Genomic DNA, 24,347 nt, shown 5'->3' with positions numbered 1-24,347 from the left:
AAACGTCCTTTATTACCGCCTTCGTTCCGGAAGGGACATTTGAGTAGACTGTGACCATGCTAAGTTTGCACAAACTTGGCAGTAAGAATGCATATATGTGACGTTCCATGGAAAAAGGTACCTTATGGCGGCCGGCGCTTACGTCGCATGGCGCCGCAATAATATTGGAGCGGTGTTAATAATAGCGTAAGCGCCAACCCCCATAAGGTACCTTTACCCGTGGGACGTCACATATAAGTAATAAATCCCTATAAACACCATACTTGACGTAGGACTTGGCACGAAAACTATCTCTACCCAAATTATTAAAGACTAATTTTTACTTCAAAATTTGTAATACCTTATTCCTCATTTCTAATTTAAATGAATGAGATTAATAAATCTACGTGATTATTTAACAAGAAGTTTCGGTAATTTCCTTTGTTTACAATCTTGACCAAATCTCCTGGCAGACGAGCTAAAATAAAGCTAGTGTCAATGGTCGTGATTCAACTAGGTAACCCAATTGGCGTAGTCGAAGATCGTGTCCGGAAAATTAGGCAAATATGTTAACAGTTAGCGTCGGCGGCCTTGTTACGAAGATTTGTTATGAAGAACTTATTTAAGTGTATAACTCCATTCCGGGTTCTAATTTTGGAGTATCCTTCTCCTAGATGAATAGCAAGCCAATGCTAAGAGGTCCATCTCCCCTGTGACGAAACAGCTGTAAGGCGCGAGTAGGGTCCAACCTGAAATAAGCGGCAGATTCCTGCAGCCGACCTGCCTGCACGTATTGGCTCGCCTTTCCTGTGGGATAAGACATTGAAGCCGAGAGGATAATGCAGGTGCTGGGCATCCCTGCGTTTCCTTAATTCTGTCCCAGGCGCTGTAATGTCCGTGGAGAGGTCACTCCAAAGTCTCCCAACGGTGTCTCCTGTGTAACACTATAAATCGTCTGCAATAGACGATTTAAGTGACGAATGATGATTTAAGTGTAAACTATGGCCTATAAGAGATTCCACCTTCAGTTGTAATTCCTAACAATATACCTATTAGGTACCTATAAACAGTATAAACACAACAATGACAAACAGATTAAGCTGGTGCAGAAGGTGATACCTACAGATAAAGTAGGCGATTCTCTATTTTTGTCTCGTCTCTTTTTGTCCAGTAACATCATTCTCACCCCCTGAATAAGAATAAGAATGTTTATAAGTTCTTATTCTTATTCCCTAATTACCTGTAGGTAGGTACTTACAAAAACCCTGGCGCTTCGAACTCATTTTAAAGGCGCTCCTTCAGTTTGAAACCTATGAGCTAGAAGCAAAGAGCGTCACTTCCGTTCTATGTAGGTCGTGTGTTACGTACGATATATTTGGCCAATTTGAATGTCACTATTTATTTGGTGCTGAATGCAGGTACATACTCGTACAAGTAGCATTTTGCATTATTACAACCAATACAACCATTTGTTGTAATACACATTGTAACCTACTTAGCGTGAACCATCTCTGACATTATTCGTCAAGGATACGGTACGAACACAGTACACCCAGGCTGTGTACATTTAGTTTAGCTGCTGAATTGAATATGACCTTGTTCGTTGCGAAATAGTTAAATATTGACATACATATTATAGATTTAGCAAAACTGGCATGAATTGACCGAATAAGTGAATGAAAGTCAAAATGGTTGCAATTAAATGTGATTTAAATATTAAGAATTTTTTATGACTTTCAAACATTTTAGGTACTGTGATATTTGATGACTGTCATAAGAAATGTTATAAATCGTTCCGTTATTTAGATATTGAATAATCTGTTGGAATTTATCTTATACTGTTCCTCCGTTTTTGTGTCCTAGGCTAATTTTAATAAGTAGGTAGCTATAGATACATAAGTTATATGCTTTTAAGTTTATTTCCTTTATAACATTTTTAATTAACTGAAACATAATTCCAATTAAAAACTCTACCATAAAATAATACTGCTTAAATGAAGTCTTAAGTAATAAAAAAAAAACATTAAAACTAACTATGAATTAAAGATTTAAAAACTAAACTAAAATTAAAATAAACCTACTTAAAAATTTTACTAATACTTATAATATTATATAAAAACTAAATTATACTAATAAAATATATAAAAATAAAAAGAAGTTATAAAGAGAATACCCCTTCTAGAACCTCCGCCTGCGGCATTGAGCCCATAACGCTGGCTGCGTTATCTCTCTGTATTGCCAGCGATATGCGCTGGGAGAGGTAAGCGCCAGATACATAATATTATTAAGTACTTAGATACTAAATATCATTCTCGCCAACTTTCGTGAATTTATTACGAGACTTTTTTCAAATTAAAACCTCCCACGCTACAATTCAATATCAATTTCAAAATAATTTACAAGTGATCTCAACCAGAAGACTCAACACATTGTTACGCTGCCTTACATAATAGTAATATTTCGGTTACAATTATTTTCTGGTTCGCTACAATACCGTAACGGATTTGTTGTGCAACCCATTGACATGACCGCCAAAACGAAATGGCTACGCGATGATTCGACTTTTTGGAACATTATGCAGATTTTGATCAGCTAGTATAATAAGGGATCTCTTTTATCGAAATGTGACTTCAGATTTATGAGATTCCATAGATCTGATTATCTTGACCAATCTAGTTCCGTACAATCAGGTAACTTAAATAGTCCTTAAGTACAACTATGGTCCAGTTTTTAACGTTGATTCTTAACGAGCCTTTATGATTTGTACTTGTTACATTTATTTTGAAGCTTAGATACACTAATGCTTTTTCTATATTATATACTCAACATAATATGAAATATACTTATACATATTTTACTGGAACTTGAATTTGGACCATAGTTGTAAGTTGTGGCACTAAAGTTACCTGATTTTACGGTTTCGTTTTTTTATTCTATTTAGCTCATTAAGAAACCATATACCTATAAGTCAGGCTTTCAAACGCAAGGAATAATATAATATGAAGTTGGAATTAGACCGATGTGAAAATAAGAACAGACTTATTTAACGATAACTGCAACTTAAAACCCAAACAATTATATCTTTGAGAGCAATGTTGAGATACCTAATCTCAAAGAATATAATATACCAATCGTCCAATAATGTAGAGATGGATACAAAAATAAAACCTGAAAGCACCTGCACATTTCCAAAAAAGTAAAACAATGATCCCCTAACCGCGAAAGAATCTGATTACGAGCGCGATTACCGTGGTATCGTGACCGAATGTTAACATTTACAACTCGTATTCTGCACAACGAGTTTTGTCATTCGTTGCGTACTGTCTACACACTATCTACTGTGTTTAACATTCGTATAACAATGTACACCGTGTGTCATCGAAAATCTTTTCCTATCTTTGATCAGCGAAAAATAAATAAAAGACTGCCAATCTCTATACTTTCGTGGCATAGCACTTACAAGTGCTAAGTAATATGTTTACCAGGGTGTATCGAGCTTTTCCCCTGAATTATTCGCCGTAAATTTCACTAATCATGGCCGCAGTTAATTGAATTCCCGGCAAAAATTCAACAAATATATTTAAGAGAGAATAAGTGTCATATATCATTGTAGATATCGCGAACTCGTCACCATTGCGCCGCATTTCATGTGAACTCTTAGTTTCTTGTATAACTTCGTATCCCTAACAATGTAATATGGTGTCAAGCAAAAGTTAATAAACCTTACAAAATGAGTATACCTATATGACGAAGAGTTCAAAAAACCGGCCAAGTGCGAGTCTTAGGTACTCGCGCACGAAGGGTTCCTTACCATTACGCAAAAAACGGCAAAAATATCATGTTTGTTGTATTTGAGCCCCACTTAAATATTTATTTTGTTCTGTTTTTAGTATTTGTTGTTATAGCGGCAACAGAAATACATCATTTTAACTGTCACACTAGCTATCACAGTTCTTGAGATACAGCCTGGTGACAGACAGACAGACAGCGGAGTCTTAGTAATAGGGTCCCGTTTTTACCCTTTGTGTTCGGAACCCTAAAAAGTATGTGGAACGTGGAACTGAAGAAGTGATATGGAACTATGCGTACTAACTCCCATTTCAATCTCTCTTATTTATTTGTCTCTGCTTTGATAGATTCACGATAACAATCAAAACATTGCTGTCGTTTCAATCAAGTAATTTTACACGCAGTTATATCATTGGCCTGACGTAATGGCTTTTAATTGCTATTGATAGAACTAGCTCGAATTAATTCTACACGGACTTAATAAAAATAAGACTATTTTTGTCTTATTTGGTGCGAGATAGGAATTCGTCAGCATTATGTAAATTATAAACTGGTTTATATCTTAGCATCCATATAAGGTTTTTGCAAATGTCATTTTTATATATTACCTATCTCGAAGGAGATAGGTCAATGTTTTTATAGTATTGCGGATTTAAATACCTAATAAGTAATGAGCGATGTAGTCATATCATAACTTCTAAGTTTTTTTTCTGGTATTTCCAGCAAATATTAAGTAAAATCTTCGTCTTCATCGAAACTAAGTCAAGTCGTTTCAAACTGAGAGCGTGAATTCGATTGTATGGGAGCGGCTTTTTGATGGTGGGTTCGTGAGACTCTTAAAGTGGTGCCCAGAGGGCCTAGCCAAGACGCCAATCGTTTGCGCCGCAGCGAACGAAACGCTATAGTCTCTCTGTCGCACTAATATGGAAGAGTGATAGAGACAGATTACCGTTTGGTACGCTTCGGCGCAAACGATTGGCATCTTGGCTATAGATGTTTCAACGCTCATACAACGTATCGTCGAATAACAATTTGATTTTTGTAGTTTTTTCCTTTGCTGTATTTCAACCTACCCGCATACCAAACATGGGAGCAGTGAAATTGTTTTAGTATAACATTCCAAGCTGTTCCTCAGGTGCTAAACAATTGTCCACGCATACTTGATTAGCAGAGAAAGCTGAGCAAACAGAACAGTCGTCGCGTAGTAGGTACTTACCTATTGTGTAATCCGGGAACTTGGGACACGAAGAGTTATACTTGAGACTTGAGATTACAACTTCCGAGTTCGCAAATTGTGGGCATATTTCTCTGTCACTCAAATTACGCTTTTATTGAAGTAAAAAAGACAGATTATGCCCGCAATTTAGGAAATTCGGTGTTCGCGGTGTGGATAGGGTGGGATTTCAGATATACTAGTTGCTGAAAGTCTCCGGAAAAGTTAGGATAGTTGTTGAAAATGTCTTCATCTAATTCAAATGTTACCTACTGTTGATAGATAGCTGACGGCTCATATTTATATTACCCATAACAAATATAGATCAAATTATAACCAATTATTACAATCAGAATAAGTCCTGTGATATGGTAGAGTTAAACTCAGATTTTTTCGATCTTGAAAAATCACATGAGTTTATATAGTATGGATTATCTCAGTTGATTATTTCGGGCTTGGACCCTAATCTGTTAAAAAAAAAGGTATTGTTTCCTTTATACAGTTGTTACAATGCTTACTGCTAATAGCCCCGACGTAAGTAACGGGAACAAGTCCGTTCTAAAAGCAAATTTACCATTCTAATTATATGGCTCAAATTCATGAAACAGCCCATTCGGAGATAACACGTTTTGTTATCTCCAAAAACAAGACCACCCTGATTGTTCTCTGAACGAGCTGTCATATGAATTTGAACCTTAATACTATCACGATAGTTGCTTTTTAAACGACATGGTTGCTTTGGCACGTGCTGTAGACCGCTCTTAAAAGAAACAAAGGCTTTTGTTTAACGGATTAGCACCCGAACCCGAAAAGATCATTTGAGATAATTCATACCTACTATAAACTCATGTGATTTTTCTAGATCGATAGCTCTAGGTACCTTTTACATACGAGTATAAGTGCTTGGAGACTGATCTAATTTTTATACCTAACAAGGCAATATTACGTATTGAATTTGTTTAAAAAAATATTTTTTTGGTGGTTATTCTGTTTTCCATAGGATCCGTCTTTCGTGATTATTTGTTATAGGTTTATTAGGTTATGCAAAAAGTCAATAAACCTGCTAACAGACAAATGTCTAAAGCACGTCTCGTACAAGGAATGCGCACTTATAACGGCAAAGGTAATTTAGCAACAAATTCATAATAAGCAAATATCTTCAAAGGAACGAGTTTTTGCGCAACTATATCTATTCCCGATGTCTTAAACTACCAGCCAGGGTGACTAGATCCCGAGATTAGTCTCAAGTATTAATTGTCAGGGATCAGACTTGTACTGGTCAATAATGCTTGGTAAAACTGTAAATGATCCAGCCTTAGCACATCGTTACGCCGCGGTAGGATGGATGTTACCTAGCTGTGTATCAATAATCGTGTGAAAGATTAAACTGTATAAACCAATGGATAATTTTACTATTTATGTATGTAGAGTTATATAAACTATGAGCTGCAGAGAGAAGCTAACTAGACCATACCTACCGGTATATAGTTTAGGTTGAAGTGAGGACGAATTTGAAATTTTCACTGTGGAATAAATGAGGCGTAAACTAGGTACATTAGTATATTTCCACTAAAATCGTAAAATAATCTTTAGTACTGAATAAACACAGTCTATAAGTATTTACGAAGGTGCCAATAGGAATTATCACTTGAAAAGGCATCAACTTGAAGACCGTAAAATCGCTCACATGCAACTAATTGGTGAAGTTAAATGTTAAATCACTCATTGACGATGAATATTTTCACGTTTACGACGATTTGCTCCATTACCCTGACTAATCGATTCACCTTTGAAAATAAAAAGATACCTACGACGGTATTTTTCAGTGACTACGTATTTTATGTCGCCATTTCAGCAAGATCATGACCAAATGAGTCGCCAAAATATCCGAAACTGTTTTTAAGTCTTATACACACGATCTTATTAAGTCTATACACATGGTGAAGGGATTAGGTTTCTTTGCCACTTCGTACCTTGTCAGTTGTGAAAACAAATTTCTAGGCTGACATTAAAAGTATATTTTCTGCATACTTATGTTATTATTTTCCTTCTTTCCAGAATGCCAGTTACGTGATAAACAGGCGATATTCGCGCGGCAACATGTCGCCGGTGTGCCACAACTTCGTGCAGAACGCCTGGAAGAAGGACTTCTGCTCCAACTGCTTTAAGTCCCGCGAGGACCACCTCAAGCAGGAGCGCACCACCGAGGGCAACAAGTACATCAACACACCCTTCCAGAACAGAAGCACCTTCTTCAAGAAAACACCACCCAGCATACTCAAAACACACCCCAAGAAGAAAAACAAACGAAATGTCAGATTCCCTGAAGAGGTGAGCAGTGTCATAGGCTACGGGGGCGACGACTGGTCTGATGGAGAAGAATTCGAAATGTCAGAAGAAACTGAAGAAGATGACACTTTCCCTGATACAGAAGAAGAGAGAGAACTTCATAAAGTCACCAAATTGAACACAGATTTTAACACAGTTAAAGCTAATCTATTGGGTGAAACAGCAAGCAAATCTTACACCTCTTTACTGTTAGGGAAAATGCAAACAGATTCCGATGGAAAGAAGAAGACTTTACTAGTCTCAGTTACTCCGTTTGGGCAAGAGAACAAAAGCCCAAATGTAAAATCGCATGGTCGGAAACCCGCCGTTATACACGTCACAGACGCATCCACCGAAGAAACTAATAACTATAAAACCAATATCATTCTGTCAACGTACGTTAAAGAAACCGAAACTATTATACAAGCAGACAGCGCAACAGAAAGTATATGCACTGAAAAATCGCTGCTTGAAGAAATATCAGAGACTTTAGAACAGAACAGAATCACCAATGCCAATGATCTTGGTTTCACACAAAAAGATTGCACCAAACCCACCGTAGTAGAAGGGAAGATGAAAGAGAGCATGCAAGATGACTTCGACAAGAAAGAAATGTGCGAGACCAAAAAGAATGCGATCGTGAGGAAATCGCCATTGCCTAAAACACAGGAAAGGCCTAAAGTAAATCTCAGCCGATCTGAATTCAAATTTTGTAAGATTAATGTTGAAAGCAGTAGTGTTGATTCAGCGGTAGGCACTCTTAATTCCACTGCCAACAATTCTCTAACGTCAGACGACGAAAGTTTCAGCGGTCGCACGGACTCCGATAACGACGATAGCGGCCATTTTTCCGAAACGAAATGTGAAGAGACAGTCAAGATAAAAGTGTTCAACGATACCGATAAGAACATCAAGATGTCCCCGATAGGGCAGCTCAGAAAAATAGACGGGCAAGCTAGCAACGGCTACTCGACGTTCCAAAGTCCGATTATAGATATGCCACCAATTGTGCCAAAGCCTCATGACAACGTGTTTTCTGCTGAGGCTAGTAGGGAGTTAGCTGGCGAACCGGATGGTAGGGCAGATCCAGATGAAACCACCGAAGCCCCTGCGTTACCTAAGAGCCCAATGCCTACTATGGATCCTCGTCCATCTTTCCTTCACGGAATGATTACTGATATAATGTCTCCCAAACCTGCCGTACCTGAAAAACCCAAGTTGCCGATCAAACCGGTTATAAAACAAACCACTAAGAAAGCCGTCGTAACGCCGCAAACGGTTATGCATTTGCAAACTAAAGTGGCAGACGATCGGTCGGCCCGAGCTATTAGTGAGGAGAAAAATAACGAAATAACTGAGGTGCATGAAGAAAAACCTGAACCGATTTACTACGCGAAACCTGTTCTAACAAAGCAAGACAGTGATACGTCACTCAATAGTCTTACTAAATCTAAAGCACCGTCACCTCCATCATCGCCATCAATAGACGAGTATCCGAACTTGTATCAAAGGAATACAAATGGATTCACCAAATCTGACTCTCCTGTAGTAAGAGAATTAGAGAAACGAGAGCGAGCGACCATGTCCTCGGTGACGCCTAAAGTGAAACCTGCTGACACTGTTGAGATTAAGAAGGTTGATGTCATCCCAGAACCTGCCCCTAGAAGAAACATATCATTGTCACACGATAATCTTCTCTTAGACGAAAAGCGCAAAGGCAAGCTAAAATTCTCTATCAAAAAACTCCTACGCATAGGCTCATCAAAAGACTTAGACAAGAAAGAGCTCAGCGTAGCAACAGTGACGAAAGTAGCCCACAAACCCGAAGAAATCTTCGACTTAACACCGAAACCGAAGCCACGGCTGGTGATCATACATCCGTTGGACATAAACGGCTCGAATGTTGAGGTCGTGAAGCCAAATGAGATATCCGAGATTCGTCGGATGAGTCACGATGACGTGTCGATATATAGTGGGAGTAGTTCGGCAACTGAGGTTGAGATGCCGAAGGTCGTAAACAAGCCCCCTCCCCCTCCAAGGCACTCGAGTGAAGAGACAAAGGTGGCCACAGTTCACAAGCCGGCCAGACCGCCGCCGCCGAAGTCGGCTGCTCTCCAAAAGAAGCAAAAACAGCAAGCGTGGACACCGCCGAACAAGAGCGACAATATTTATGCGAATCTAGGTAAGTTCATTAGCATAGGAATGCCATATTAATGTAGGAGGATGCAGTGTTAAGCGAACATGTATCACTGAGTGGAGAAAGGCGGTGTAGCGCGCAATATTTGTTTCAATATGAGTTAGCTAGTTATGAGTAATTTCTAAAATACCTGAATAAGTTAGAATTTATTCTAGGAATATATTTGACTTGTGATAGGCCTAACGCCATGTTTTTTTTGCAAATTTTCATTGCTGCCGTGACATATTGGACCTATCAGAAAGGTAGCCCACCGAAACCTTTTTCCACTTAAATATCTTCCAGAATTCTTACTTGATACTAACCTTTGACACCACTCAAGATTTCATTTTTTTTTCAGGCGAGATCCGGTCAGCCCTAGCCCCTAGAAAACCCGAACGCACAGCTAGTATGCGAGAGCGAGAAGCTCACCTAGAGCTCCCCAAACGCAGGACTCCCATAGACGACGAAAAAGACGACGACGGCCCCCAAGAACTCGTCCAAGCCACCAACGAAGCCGTCATCCATAATTACGACGACGTTTACAACTCTAATAAATACGAGGAAAATTCTGATTCCGCTAAAAACAGTGATAGCGATTACGAATACGTAAACCACGCACGATCAAGCTCTCCTGAGTGTGATTCCAAGCCTGTAGAGACACGGAAAGACGAAAGCGTCGAATACCCGAAATACAACGGCTTCAGATCCTCGCTCCCTTACTGCGGGAGCGAAACGGAATCAGAAATCTACTCCCCGTACAGCTTTTACAGTTCCAACGATAACATGGACACTGGCAACGAGGATTATCAGAACGAGATGACACCAAAAACGACTACAAATAAGCTGCGGGTGCGAAAGGGACGCAGTGTTGTGCACAGGAATCTGGAGGATAATTACGGGGCCGTCGTTATTGCTAACCACGAGGCGCTGGCGCAGGTTTTAGAACAGGTATTAATTTTTCTCAAAAATGGACGGCAAAGTCGACTTTGCCGTTTAAAAAATAGGTTGCGAAGCGCGTAGTTTATGGTCAGTCAAAAATTAAAAAGTTAAAAACATTGCAGTCTCGATTTTGGGACTGCAATGTTGCATACAAATTCCATTATTTGTCGAGTTCCAAACTTTTTAAAAGTTGAAATGGCCATATCAAATGAAGGCACAGGCCCATTAAACAGCCAAACAGATGATTAGTACCGCGACTATTTAGCTGTCTCAAATAGGTTGGCGTATTTTCGGCAGAAAAATACACTTCTATTTTTTTATTAAAAAAATAAAAAGGCGGCAAAGCTAATTTTTTCAATTGTTTCTACTTTTTTCTGTGAAAATATATACGTAAGAAAGTTGCTTTTGTAAAATATTTCTATGATATTTATATTTGTTGCACCATTTTTGAGAAAAGCACTATATATGACTCGGCTGGAAGGCTACTTGCTGGCTTCGGATTCAATTAAACGGACTCCCAAGGTCGTCCGTTTAAAACGAATCCTCAGCCTGCAAGTAGCTACTTCCGAGCCTCGACAATAATGTACTATTACAATCTAAAAATTCCGTGACGATTAACGACATACATTGGATGGACTGTCTCCTTCCGCATTCTCAGCGGTAGTTTATCTAATGTAAATAGGTCCTTGTTTAGTTCTCATAGGAGAACTAAAATAATTTCAACTTAAGCTTCTCAATTTTAGTGTAAATCGACATGCAATGAAATACTTACATCTATTTTACAAAAAAATTCAAAGTTAATAAAAACAAATAGTAGATTGGGTGGAAAGTGAACCATTTCACCCGAGTTAAACACTCTACTTTTCATTTCGACTATGAGGAAAGTCAAACACGAGAAATGTAGGTTGATAATTGGTAAGTATTTATGAAGTTTTTCAAGTTCACTTGATTTAAGCAAAGAGTATAATTGCTCCAAAGTGTGGAAGGTTGTAATGATTTAGTTAGACATTTCACTAAAATAAGCCAAATATTCGTTTTCCGACAGCGACTTCACTTTTTTAACGCTTCTCCAATTCATGAACTGCTCGTATGCCTTTAGGTATCTTTGTTTTGAAGATGCAGGTAAAAGATTATCAACCACTGTTTTTGCTTCTTCTTTAACAGATTCAGGAGTTAATTCTATGTTTAAGTCACTCGAATCACTTGAAAAATCCATTTTGAACCAGAGCAAGTAATGTCTCAACAGTTTATTTAGTACCATACCTATTCCCGCCTTTTCCTAATTAGTTTTTTTTTTTCTATTTTATCAAAATAAAAATGTTGCTACTGCCAAAATATTTATTATTGTGTATAATAATTATACTATAGTCGGTCAAACCAAATTGTCAGTAAATAAGAACAAACAAAACTATACTCATCCTTATTTTTTGGGTGCTAGTACTAGTGTAAGACAAAGATAGTATGATTCTCTCTGTCTATGTTTGAAATGAGACAGTCCTTTGACAAACTATACTTGTATTTAATATTAAAATGTATAAAACAAACATAAATATTTGTTAATAAATTAATATACCTAAATGACAATGAATGTTTATTAAAATATTATCATTACATTCATTCATTCAGTTTCACTTTTTTTAAGGCGCGTATACATTAAGGCCGTTTCAGACACATCCCAATTTAAGATCGGTTTGTCTATGGTTTTAGATTTTTTTCCAATCAAAATGTAAACGGCGCCAATTTCAGTCATGCGGAAGCTAATATGAGAGCTTTTAACTGAATAATATGGCATATATGGCTGGTAGCCGTTGCTTGAAGTAAAAATTAAAAAAAAATTACTTTCCACCCTAGGGTGGGAAATGCAATTTTCCACCCGGTTATCAGCCTATGAAAGGTGAACTTTCCGAACGGGAGAGATGAAAACAATTTATTGCATGACTTGTATGATTCATATCGTGATTGTGATTAAAAATCAAGTTCTTTGGAGACAGATACTCGTATTGTAGAGGTCTGATACTTCCGTATTCGAACAATAAGGACATTCTTGGGCACTAAGTTTTTATCTCAGTTTCCAAGAAACCCACTTGAAGTTTTTACATTCAATGATTTTTGATTTCGAGACAAAGTATTGGCATTGTTTTCACTAGTCACGCTAGTGTTAGGTACAAAGTTATTTGAATAAATAGGTATTTTTTTAAATTACTAATTTATTTAGCTGCATACCTACGCAACAAATCAGGTACAATATAAAATATATTTTTGTTGTAAAATCTAATCATAATCATGTTAATCATTGGTCACTTACCTACGTACAAAAATACATTGTCGTATTTCTAATAAGACATCCATCTTAGTTTCTCACCTCATTGTTGTCTATAGGTACAGCAGAGTGCCACGATGCAACCCTCTCTCCGTGGCCTCAAGGCATGCACTAATCTCCGCTGGAGCGACTTCGCCGTGCAATCGTCCAAGACCGTGCGGGCGGACAAGCGGCTTTTCTACCCTGCCATTTGGAACTCTAGCCAAGGTATTTGTGAAATATGAAAACCAATTTACTTACTTGCAATCTTTTCTTCAATCACGATCACGAGTAAATGTGGAATTCAAGCACAAGAAAATTTATAGATATAAAAAATTCGTGATTTTTAGTCTCTCTTTCGCTCATTTCTGAACAAAGGCCCCTTATTCGGGGTTCGCCACGACTCGTCCGGTCCTGTGCAGATCTTCTTTAGAAGTGACCCGCCATCATCAACCTATTGAGCTGATGGATGACTCCATGGTCCTCTTCAAATGGTAAATTAATCAAAGCCTAATCGCTTCAAACAACCATTTAGCTTGATCATCCTAGAAAGACGATTTCGTAGTGAAATAAGCGCCAATGAACACAGTATTTTCCTTCCTTTTGTGATCAGCTGATCACTACTATCGTTATTATTATTCATCGGCATCATCGTCACCAGTCTAATTATAGACTTCCTACTAATAGGAACAGCCTTCCACTTACAAAGGGGATTTGGGATACCTAATAACTATAATAGTCCTTTCGCAAGCTAAATGTCAGTCAGTCTCAACACACAAATATGCTCCGGATTTTCCTTGCGTGGGAAGGCCCCAGACTAGATGGACCGACGATCTGGTTAAGAGCGCTATTACATTTCGGCGTTGAGCGAGTTTAGGTATTTTACGCGCTGCGGCAGGCCGTGCGAGCTCAGTATGCCGATCCCTTCTACCACACTCGCACTACAATGATGGATTAAACATTCTTGATCCTTCGCGAAGCATATTGAAATCAACCATAACAACACTAACTGTGCTTAACTTTTAAAGTCCTAAAACTGTTATTTGGTAAGTACGAAAATACTAAATGCAGTGCAAATGTAAGTGTGTGCAGTGTTCATAAATTAATTTTTCATCTATTTTTGACGATTTTTGACCCCCCCACCCCTCAAATCATCCAAAAATCATGCTTCGGATGACTCTGTTTCCTCCTACGTCATACTACCATCATCCGATGTCCAGACCCCCCCCCCCCCCCTCCCTCCATTTGAAACGACGTAATTTATGAATAGCCCCATACTCGTACTTATGAAGGTATAAGTATTACTCGAAATAAATTATAGGTACTCGCTTATTTACATGTTTCGTCATAGCATTTGGTACCTATAGGTTGTAAAGTTTGTATCAACGAGGGTTTAAAAACGAACTAGTATTGAGGATCTGATGATAATGATGATGATTAAGGTGGTCACGGATACCAATCAACCATGTAGTAACATGATTAGGCTCGTTTGATTCGTCTCAACAAGATCTTTGACACTGAAGATACACAGGGTCTGATGATGGAGCTGGAAGGTGGCCACGGGTACCAGTCTATCGTGTAACTAAACAACTTCGTGTTTGGGCTCGTTTGATTCGTCTCAACAAGATCTTTGACACAAGACAGTACTCAGGGTCTGATGATGGAGCTGGAAGGTGGTCACCATTACCAATCAACCATGCAACTAAACCACATCGTGTTTAGGCTCGTTTGATTCGTCTCAACAAGATCTTTGACACTAGGTGATACACCAAACACGAAGCCCAAACACGATGCCCAAACACGAAGCCCAAACACGTAGCCCAAACACGAAGTGGTTCAGTTACGTGATAGACTGGTACCCGTCGCCACCTTCGAGCTCCATCATCAGACCCTGAGTAGTATCTTGTGTCAAAGATCTTGTTGCGACGAATCAAACGAGCCCAAACACGAAGTGGTTCAGTTACATGGTAGACTGGTACCCGTGGCCACAGTCCAGCTGCATCATCAGACTCTGAGTAGACGTGCGCGCCGCCGCGGCGCGCCGCCGCTATAAGGAGACAGCGCGCCGCCGCCGCCGCCGGTAGTCTAAAATTTGCGCCGAGACATAACCCGCAAGAGGGTACAAATTTAAAATCAATGGATATAAAGCACGTGCAACGTGCCTAGCTTTAGCGTTCCGACTGTTCCGTTTTTTTTTTAATTCATTGCTTGATTTATTTTAACCCTTAAATCGATAACGTCACCTATACTGGACATCCCAAGAAAAAAATTCTGCACCAAATATTAAAGCATAGCGTTACTTACACTACCAGGAAACTACGACTACTACTACTTGAATGATATGTTATTTTTAAGTAAGTAAGAAAATATTGGGAACCAGTGTGAACATAATCTTTTTGTCAAAGTCCTACAGAACGCAGAACTTGCAAGGAAGCATCCGACAGACTGACATTTTCCCCTTATTTCATTTTTTTTATATGACAGTATTAAGCAGCGTTAAAACGTGTAATAGGTTACTAACTGGTCTGTTTTTTACGTGGCAATATGATTTACATAAAAATGTTTTGTGTTTATGGGTAAAAACAAGTGTAAAAGGTGTAATGTCCATTATTTTGTCGATTAAACGGCACTTTTGCTAAGTCCAATATGTTGGACGTTGCCAAGTATGCGAAGAGTAAAATTATTAAATTTTCTGGTAGTTTTGTGGTAAATAAATTAAATAGAGGGATGTTAGGTGTTTCAAAACGTTCTAAAAAGTCATTACTTGCGGTAATACAACGTAATGAACCAAATAGATTAAAAAATATATTTTTATGGTTTTTTTTTCCTGTGGATGTGGTGTATGTGTGTGTGTGGATTTGTTTTCATCAAGAGACAGACCCGATTTCATTTGAGAAATTTATTACGAAAATTTTGATAAAAGTGCATGCATTATTGTAAAAACCATTGCTCAGATGTAACTGCTTCCTAGGATACCCCGCTAAGTTAGATTTAATGTGAAATAAATTACGTCAATGACTGGTACAATTTTACCACCTACGAGATATAAAGTTATTGCAAAAATATAAAAATAATAGGTTTCACTTACTTAAATTCATTACATAAATAGACATTATCAGTAAGTGTATTTCTAATTAAAAAAATGCAATTATTCTATATTTATTTAAAAAACATGAACTGGACTAAAAAACCCTTATACACATACAGTAGGTAGGTACTCTATACTCGGCGTGTCCAAAATACTGGACGTCTTTTCATTACGCGGCGTATCTTTTTATTTACACCGATCATAGCAACGTCCAACATACTTGACATATATTTTTTTCAACATTATAATTAGTTTTTTTTTTTTCATGATTTTTCTACAATAAACCAAAAAAACGATGTAACACAGTTTTTTTTACATTTTTTCTTTTGTTGATTTAGAGTTAATCTTGGTTTTTCATTATACGTATATTGAAAAGTTGAAAATCCCACGCCGCCGGCGTTACGCCGCCGCCGTGGATTTTTTCGTGGCGCGCCGCCGCCCGATTTTTTTCTACCGGCGCGCACGTCTAACTCTGAGTACTAACTTTTGTCAAAGATCTTGTTGCGACGAATCGAACGAGCCCAAGCACGAAGTGGTTTAGTTGCATGGTTGATTGGTACCGGTGACCACTTTCCGGCTCCATCATCAGACCCTGAGTACTATCTTGTGTCAAAGATCTTGTTGAGACGAATCAAACGAGCCCAAACACGAAGTGGTTTAGTTGCATGGTTGATTGGTACCGGTGACCACCTTCCGGCTCCATCATCAGACCCTGAGTACTATCTTGTGTCAAAGATCTTGTTGAGATGAATAAAACGAGCCTAAACACGAAGTAGTTTAGTTGCATGGTTGATTGGTACCGGTGACCACCTTCCGGCTCCATCATCAGACGCTGAGTACTATCTTGTGTCAAAGATCTTATTGAGACGAATCAAACGAGCCCAAACACGAAGTGCATGGTTGATTGGTACCGGTGACCACCTTCCGGCTCCATCATCAGACCATGAGTACTATCTTGTGTCAAAGATCTTGTTGAGATGAATAAAACGAGCCTAAACACGAAGTGGTTTAGTTGCATGGTTGATTGGTACCGGTGATCACCTTCCGGCTCCATCATCAGACCCTGAGTACTATCTTGAGTCAAAATTAATACATATAGAATGTCAGGTCGTTTCAAATATTTTTAATCCTGTCCGGTAGTTTATTAAACTGTACCATTATAAATTATAATACTATAAAAACAGTGCTAGGATCAAAGTCTCTCGTTGCGGTTTACACGCACACAGTATAGCGTTTTACACGGCGCCCGCCGCACACAATGATAAAAAATCTCGTTGTCGCCGTTGAAAATGTGCGGAGCCGACCGACACACGTCCTGCCTCTACAAGCTCTGCCGCGGCACTGAGCTGGCGCAGCGCACGTCATCGGTAATATAGAGTAGTTTTCAAAAAATTGCCAAAAAATTATAGTAGAATTTCATAAACACTAATGTATACCAACAGTATAAGCAAACGTTGCAGATTGCTTGAGTATGAAAATGACTTCGATATTAAGTAGATTTTCGTAGGAATTGACACTTGTTTCGGAGAGAAAATTGAGTTCGTTTTACTTTGATTTTCTCTTTCTCAAAGGTGTGTAGGAAAAATATCGTTTGATATGCCTAAAGTACAGGGTATTAGTAATACAAAATAGCCAGGTTTAGCAGAGTAAACTTCTCAACATTTCCAAATAAGAGCTTGCCATTCAGTGCTTCACGGGGTTTTTCGGAAACGACCATCAGAAAAAAAATCATTACTAATTTAATAAGTCCTTTTTCTAATATTTACAACGATATTTAAAAAGATAAGAAGACGCTTTTACTGGAACAAGTACTCATTGTTTCTAATAATGAGCACAAAGTCCTGAATTTCGTCGACTAGTATCATCAATTTTGCGTTATTTCGACTTTTCTTGTAAGAGCGCTCTTAAAGTCGCGAGAAACCGTTGGTTGAGGGCAGCGAATGACCGTTCGCTGTGGAGATCTTTGAGGGAGGCCTTTGTTCAACAGTGGACGTCTTTCGGCTGAGATGATGATGATGATTCTTGGTCTCATTAGTCTTATTTTTAATTACAGGCCCAGTGAACGTCACGCTGATGGTACACAAGGAACAAACGGCCTCTCAACTCGTCTGCCAACAGTCGATGCAGCCTCAGACCCTCAGCTTGAACGCTATCACGGAGTTCTGCGACCTGGTGCCGCTGCAGCAGTTCGGAGAAGAAGGCGATGACTTGGTACAAGGTAGGTTAACGTCTTTTTACACGACTGCCCAAACAAAAAGAGTGTATTGTTTTCAGCGTTCATGTTTGTATGTATGTGAGTTTCTTTATTCCACCTTAACTTCTGAATGCCTTATCCGATTTAGACGTATGATACATCATTAGAATCCTTACGTCATCCCGGGTAACATAGGCTATGTGACGTCATTATAAAAACAATATGGCGGACTTAATACGCCATATTACGCAACCTTTAGAAAAAAATATCGTGCAAACCTATCGAGTAGGGTATCAAAATGAAGGGCTGAAAGCCGATTGATACTATATATGCAACATGTGGGTTTAAGTTTCATTTTGAGAAAGTAAGAATTGACAAAATATGTTAAGAGAAGCTAATCTCATAAAACCAAATATTATTATTGAATGGGATACTTATTAAAATAAAAGGAAAGGGTTTGACCGCTGATCATAAAAAAATATAATTACTTATATTATATTAGGTAGGTACATACTACTCATAGTTTTTAAAACATGTTCGTAATTGCGCTTATGGAATCGAAAAGTTTAAAATATAACTTCTATTTATTAATCGATACGATACAGAGCCCGTCTGGCACCGACTTTGGCAGAACAAATCGTGAAAGTATCATTATAACCGTATGGTTTGATTTAATTTTAACATTTATGATGATGATGACATTTTTTTTAAGGCCGAAGGGTGAGCTCCACGTAGGGCCTACGGCTCAGAGCGTAAGAAAGATGTGCGCTTCCTGCAACTTGTCCAAGTATATGCACTCGGTCCAAAGCCAGGCGCCAAAGACGCCCCCACACTAAAAGGGTCAGGCGTAGCCCGACGTACGTGACACGCTATACGCTTACCAAAGCCGGGCGCCTTCGGCGCCCTCATACTCAAAGCATCGGCCGTAGCCCGACATACGTGGCGCGTTGTACGCGTTCCAAAGCCGGGCGCCCTCATACTAAAAGAGTCGGGCGTAGCCCGACGTACATACGTGGCGCACTGCGCGCGGTCCAAGGCCAGGCGACTTCTACTTTCTCATACTAAAAGTGTCGGGCGTAGTCCGACGTACGTGACACGCTGTACGCATATCAAAGCCGGGCACATTCGGCGCCCTCACACTTAAAGGTTTTGGCGTAGCCCGATGTACGTGGCGCGCTGCACGCAGTCCAAAGCCAGGCACCTTCAAATCTCTCATATTAAAAGTATTGGGTGTAGCGTGACACGCTGTATGATTACCAAAGCCGGCCTCATACTCAAAGCGTCGGGCGTAGCCCGACGTACGTGGCGCGCTGTACGCGTTCCAAAGCCGGGCGCCTTCGGCGCCCTCATACTAAAAGAGTCGGGCGTAGCCCGACGTACGTGGCGCGCTGCGCGCGGTCCAAAGCCAGGCGACTTCTACTTTCTCATACTAAAAGTGTCGGGCGTAGTCCGACGTACGTGACACGCTGTACGCATATCAAAGCCGGGCACATTCGGCGCCCTCACACTTAAAGGTTTTGGCGTAGCCCGATGTACGTGGCGCGCTGCACGCAGTCCAAAGCCAGGCACCTTCAAATCTCTCATATTAAAAGTATTGGGTGTAGCGTGACACGCTGTATGATTACCAAAGCCGGCCTCATACTCAAAGCGTCGGGCGTAGCCCGACGTACGTGGCGCGCTGTACGCGTTCCAAAGCCGGGCGCCTTCGGCGCCCTCATACTAAAAGAGTCGGGCGTAGCCCGACGTACGTGGCGCGCTGCGCGCGGTCCAAAGCCAGGCGACTTCTACTTTCTCATACTAAAAGTGTCGGGCGCCGAAGGCGCCCTCTTACTCAAAGCGTCGGGCGTGTACGAGGCGCATTGTACGCGTTCTAAAGCCGGGCGCCTTCGGCGCCCTAATGGTAAAAGAGTCGGATGTAGCCCGACGTACGTGGCGCGCTGCACTCGGTCCAAAGCCAGGCGCCTTCGACTCTCTCATACTAAGTGTCGGGCGTAGGCCCACATACGTGACACGCTGTACCCTTACCAAGACGCCTTCAGTGCCCTCTTGCTCAAAGCGTCGGGCGTAGTCCGACGTACGTGACACGCTGTACGCATACCAAAGCCGGGCGCCTTCGGCGCCCTCACACTTAAAGGTTCTGGCGTAGCCCGATGTACGTGGCGCGCTGCAAGCGGTCCAAAGCCAGGCGCCTTCGACTCTCTCATATTAAAAGTATCGGGCGTAGCGTGACACGCTGTATGATTACCAAAGCCGGCCCCATACTCAAAGCGTCGGGCGTAGCCCGACGTACGTGGCGCGCTGCACGCGTTCCAAAGCCAGTCCCCTCAACATTCTCATACTAAAAGTGTCGGGCGTAGCCCGACGTACGTGACACGCTGTACGCTTACCAAAGCCGGGCGCCTTCGGCGCCCTCTTACTCAAAGCGTCGGGCGTGTACGAGGCGCGTTGTACGCGTTCTAAAGCCGGGCGCCTTCGGCGCCCTAATGGTAAAAGAGTCGGATGTAGCCCGACGTACGTGGCGCGCTGCACTCGGTCCAAAGCCAGGCGCCTTCGACTCTCTCATACTAAGTGTCGGGCGTAGGCCCACATACGTGACACGCTGTACCCTTACCAAGACGCCTTCAGTGCCCTCTTGCTCAAAGCGTCGGGCGTAGCCCGACGTTCGTGGCGCACTGTACGCGTTCCAAAGTAGTCGGGCGTAGCCCGATATATGCGGCGCTCTGCGTGCCTTTCTGTACTGAGGACGCCCTCGCAAAATTAATATAAAGTGACTTCAAATGGTTATTAACGAAATCATGACCCCAAAATTAATTAAATAAATAAAAAATTAAAAAACATCTGCGAAAAAGCGAACTGAAAAGATAAAAATATTTTTTAGTTGTGTTAGTTACTCAACTTCATGAATGTAAAAATTCTAAAAAGTATAAAATAAAATTAATTAATTAAAAATTAAAAAACACGACTACGAAAAAGCGAACTGAAAAGATAAAAATATTTTTTAGTTGTGTTAGTTACTCAACTTAATGAATGTAAAAATTCTAAAAAGTATAAAATAAAATTAATTAATTAAAAATTAAAAAACACGACGGCGTAAAAGCGAACTGAAAAGACAAAAATAATTTTTAGTTGTGTTAGTTACTCAACTTAATGAATGTAAAAAATTATTAGAATATGAGTGTTTAGTGAAGGTTATAAACAACAAACGCAAAAGTTTTATGCTTATTTAGGATCGTGACTGTACCTGTGTATTTTATTTCAATTGCAGTCGGGGACCTTTTAAATGGGAAAATGTCAATACATCCAGGTCCTCGACTGCAATTGAAATAAAATACACAGGTACAGTCACGATCCTAAATAAGCATAAAACTTTTGCGTTTGTTGTTTATAACCTTCACTAAACACTCATATTCTAATAATTTTTTACATTCATTAAGTTGAGTAACTAACACAACTAAAAATTATTTTTGTCTTTTCAGTTCGCTTTTTCGCAGTCGTGTTTTTTAATTTTTAATTATTACAACATCTAAATATGCAACGGAAAATAAAATGTATATAGATGCCAGCACCAATATCTCTCACTATATCGTAATCCCGTACTGCTCGCTTAGAGCTGGCCAAAGACGCATAGTCTCACTAAAATGGCATAGATCGAGAAATTGGGATTTGGGAAATTGAGACTCCTTAAGAGTTCCTCAAGCAGTATGCTAAAAGGTGACCTGACTTGCCGAATAGTGGTTATTTTGGTGACGACGTATTTTTCCAATATCTGTATTTGTCCAATATCTTAAAGGTTTCTTCGTCTTTCCAGCAACCATCGTCGTGCTAGCCCAAGCGCAGGTCGACACCCTCCAAACCTACGGCGAATCCCTCCGCTCCGTCGAGATATCCACAAAAGAGTACCAACTAGTCCAAACCGAACAGATCCATGAGGCCATTTTCATGATGCTCCAACTCATCAACGGCCTGAAGTGCCTCCAAGCGAGAGGGGTCGAGGAGATTTCTGAGAGTTTAACCTCTTTCATTTCGTTGAGGGAGCAGCCTTGTGGTGCGAGCGGGATAAGTTCGCCGACTCCGGATGATAGACTGAATTCATTGTCGGCGCCGAAGACGAACTGCTATGGGAGATTGTGCATTTTACAAGGGTAAGTGTTGCATCCAGATTATTTTATCCAAAAATAATCCTCAAAACTTGATGAAACTTCAGAAGAACAAAGATTGCAAAAGTTAATAACGCATACCTACACCAAACTGCATCACATCAGGGGAAAAGGAAAATTGATGATAGATGTAATATTAATAAGTAAGGAGGTTGAATGTCTTGGAAATATCGGTATTATTTACCCAAAACACCCTTATCACACACTTATCCCATTATTCTTGCATTGGTCAAATTGTACCCTGAAGTACCTTCCTAAGTTATTACTTAAAGTTTAAGAATTTCGTGTAGATTTTCAAAAAATCTTATCCACCATTTTATTTTACAGATTAAGCGACGACATGAACAAATCAACACCAGACGCCCACCTCAACTCTCTCTGCAAGTGCGCCATTAAAGCCCTCGAAATCATCCTCCCAAGCGAGAAACTAACCCCACTACTTAAGGAAGTCCTACAAGAAGAACGTGCGATTTCTCTAAACCAGGCAAAATCAGTCCTGGAATTCATGCTATGGGGTCCTTTAGACGTCGTTCAAGGCGTCCCAGTGGATGACCGGGAATTGTCTCTACAAAGATGGTTGGATTTAGAAAGAGCCACAGTTTTACATGGGTTGGTGAGAACCAGAGTCCAACTGAATGTGTTTGAGCAGCTGCATTTGATGTTCTTAGTGCGATCCACGGCTAAGGCGATGTGCGATGCGTCGGTACTTTTAGAAAAGGCCAATGTGTATTGATGTATATTTTTTAGCTTTACGAGTGCGCATCTGAAAATTTTAAATGTATTTGGAATTGTTTTGAAGGGCATTGATATAAGTTGGGCGCCATTGAAAACTTTCATTGAGAAAGTCTGGCTAAAGTAAAAGTATACATTATTTTGTAAATAACGTAACAATCATTTTCATTCCCTTTTGAGTAAACCTAGTTTGTAAAACCGCTCTTATTTGCAAATAAGACTGTAAATACATGAATAATAGTTTTTAACATTGTGACGTAATTATTTCCAAGTAATTTGTATCGGTGTGAAATTGTGAATGTCATTTCAGTTTATTAGTTGTAATATTGAGAGTGTAATTAAGAATATCAATTTTCAAGCACAGACCACAATACTCAAGTTTTTCGGACCACAGATGCGTACTATCTTTAATCTTATTAAGTCCTTAGCTTAGTAGGCACCTGAAAGACTTTGTTGTTAATTTTAATTGTTTTGAAATTGTTTGACCCCCAAATCATTTTATTGATAATTATAAAACAACCATAATAATGACTAATATTTGCTAATTTTACTGAATATTACTGATTTAAGTCCAACAAAAGAGCTCATAATACTTAAATATTAAAGTCACAAATAACAAAGAAAATTATAATATTTTTCAATATTAAAAAGTTTATAACTTTAAATGCAATTTTGACATTTACCGGTAAAAAGTACCACTTTGTCAATATGGATAAATGTTATTAGTACATTAATGACAGTAACAGAGTATTGACAACCAACTTTGTGGTACATTTTTACAAAAAAAGAGACAAAAATATATGTAATAAACCAAAAGGGGGTAAAACGTTCAAAATATTAATTTTAAAAGATTTTGACTTTAAAAATAGGTGCCAAGACAGTACTGAAATTCTATATACTCGTTTTATCTAATCTGGTGCCTTATCTACTCTAGTGTATAAGCGTTGTGTACATTACTGCATGTATTTATATATTTCACGAGCTTGGTGGGAAGTTCAAAGTTTATATATCGTGTTAAGATGTCGAATATAAATCTAAATATTTTATATGTTGTTTTATTTCCTAATTTCGGAGCGCGCCTTAGGCTGGTACGAGTATTTCACCTGTCCAATTTCTTTGTCCAATGTGTATTTTGTCTCACATTTTGCTTAGTGAGGAAGTGAGTTGCAATGATTTTGGACAGATGGAATACCACCCTTACTAAATGCCAAAAGAAATAGGTTTATTGCATTGTCCTGCCGACAGAGTGCAGCACTAGCACAAACCGTAAGACATAGAGTAACTTATATTATTATACTATTCCGTAAACAGTTTTTTCGCAAGTTTTCACAGATTATTTGTTATGAATAAATATGACATGAGCAGAGTTGTGCGTAATATTCCCTATTTGAAACATAATGGTATAATAAATAGAATTAGGTCATTTAGACGATGCGAGAGTTTCATTACATTG

The 24,347-nt window shown here is 39.4% G+C and overlaps 2 protein-coding genes across 5 annotated transcripts in view; one reads left to right on the top strand and one right to left on the bottom strand.

Moving 5' to 3' along the window:
• LOC134794155 (uncharacterized) overlaps positions 1 to 23,940 on the top strand; it is a 137,323-nt gene extending 113,383 nt beyond the window's left edge. For all 4 annotated transcript variants that reach the window (XM_063765865.1, XM_063765866.1, XM_063765868.1 and 1 more), the window contains exons 2-7: positions 7,040 to 9,491; positions 9,844 to 10,433; positions 12,804 to 12,951; positions 17,865 to 18,029; positions 21,814 to 22,147; positions 22,490 to 23,940. In XM_063765865.1, coding sequence (XP_063621935.1) covers positions 7,040 to 9,491; positions 9,844 to 10,433; positions 12,804 to 12,951; positions 17,865 to 18,029; positions 21,814 to 22,147; positions 22,490 to 22,895 — 4,095 coding nt within the window. In that variant the 3' untranslated portion in view covers positions 22,896 to 23,940. The remainder of the gene's footprint in view (positions 1 to 7,039; positions 9,492 to 9,843; positions 10,434 to 12,803; positions 12,952 to 17,864; positions 18,030 to 21,813; positions 22,148 to 22,489) is intronic.
• LOC134794194 (max dimerization protein 1-like) overlaps positions 1 to 24,347 on the bottom strand; it is a 621,339-nt gene that overhangs the window by 11,753 nt on the left and 585,239 nt on the right. The gene's annotated exons all lie outside the window — the stretch shown is intronic.

Source organism: Cydia splendana, chromosome 10, assembly GCF_910591565.1.
Source record: "Cydia splendana chromosome 10, ilCydSple1.2, whole genome shotgun sequence".
In the NCBI taxonomy this organism is placed as follows: Eukaryota; Metazoa; Arthropoda; class Insecta; order Lepidoptera; family Tortricidae; genus Cydia; species Cydia splendana.
This window is presented reverse-complemented; position numbering and strand designations above follow the sequence as displayed.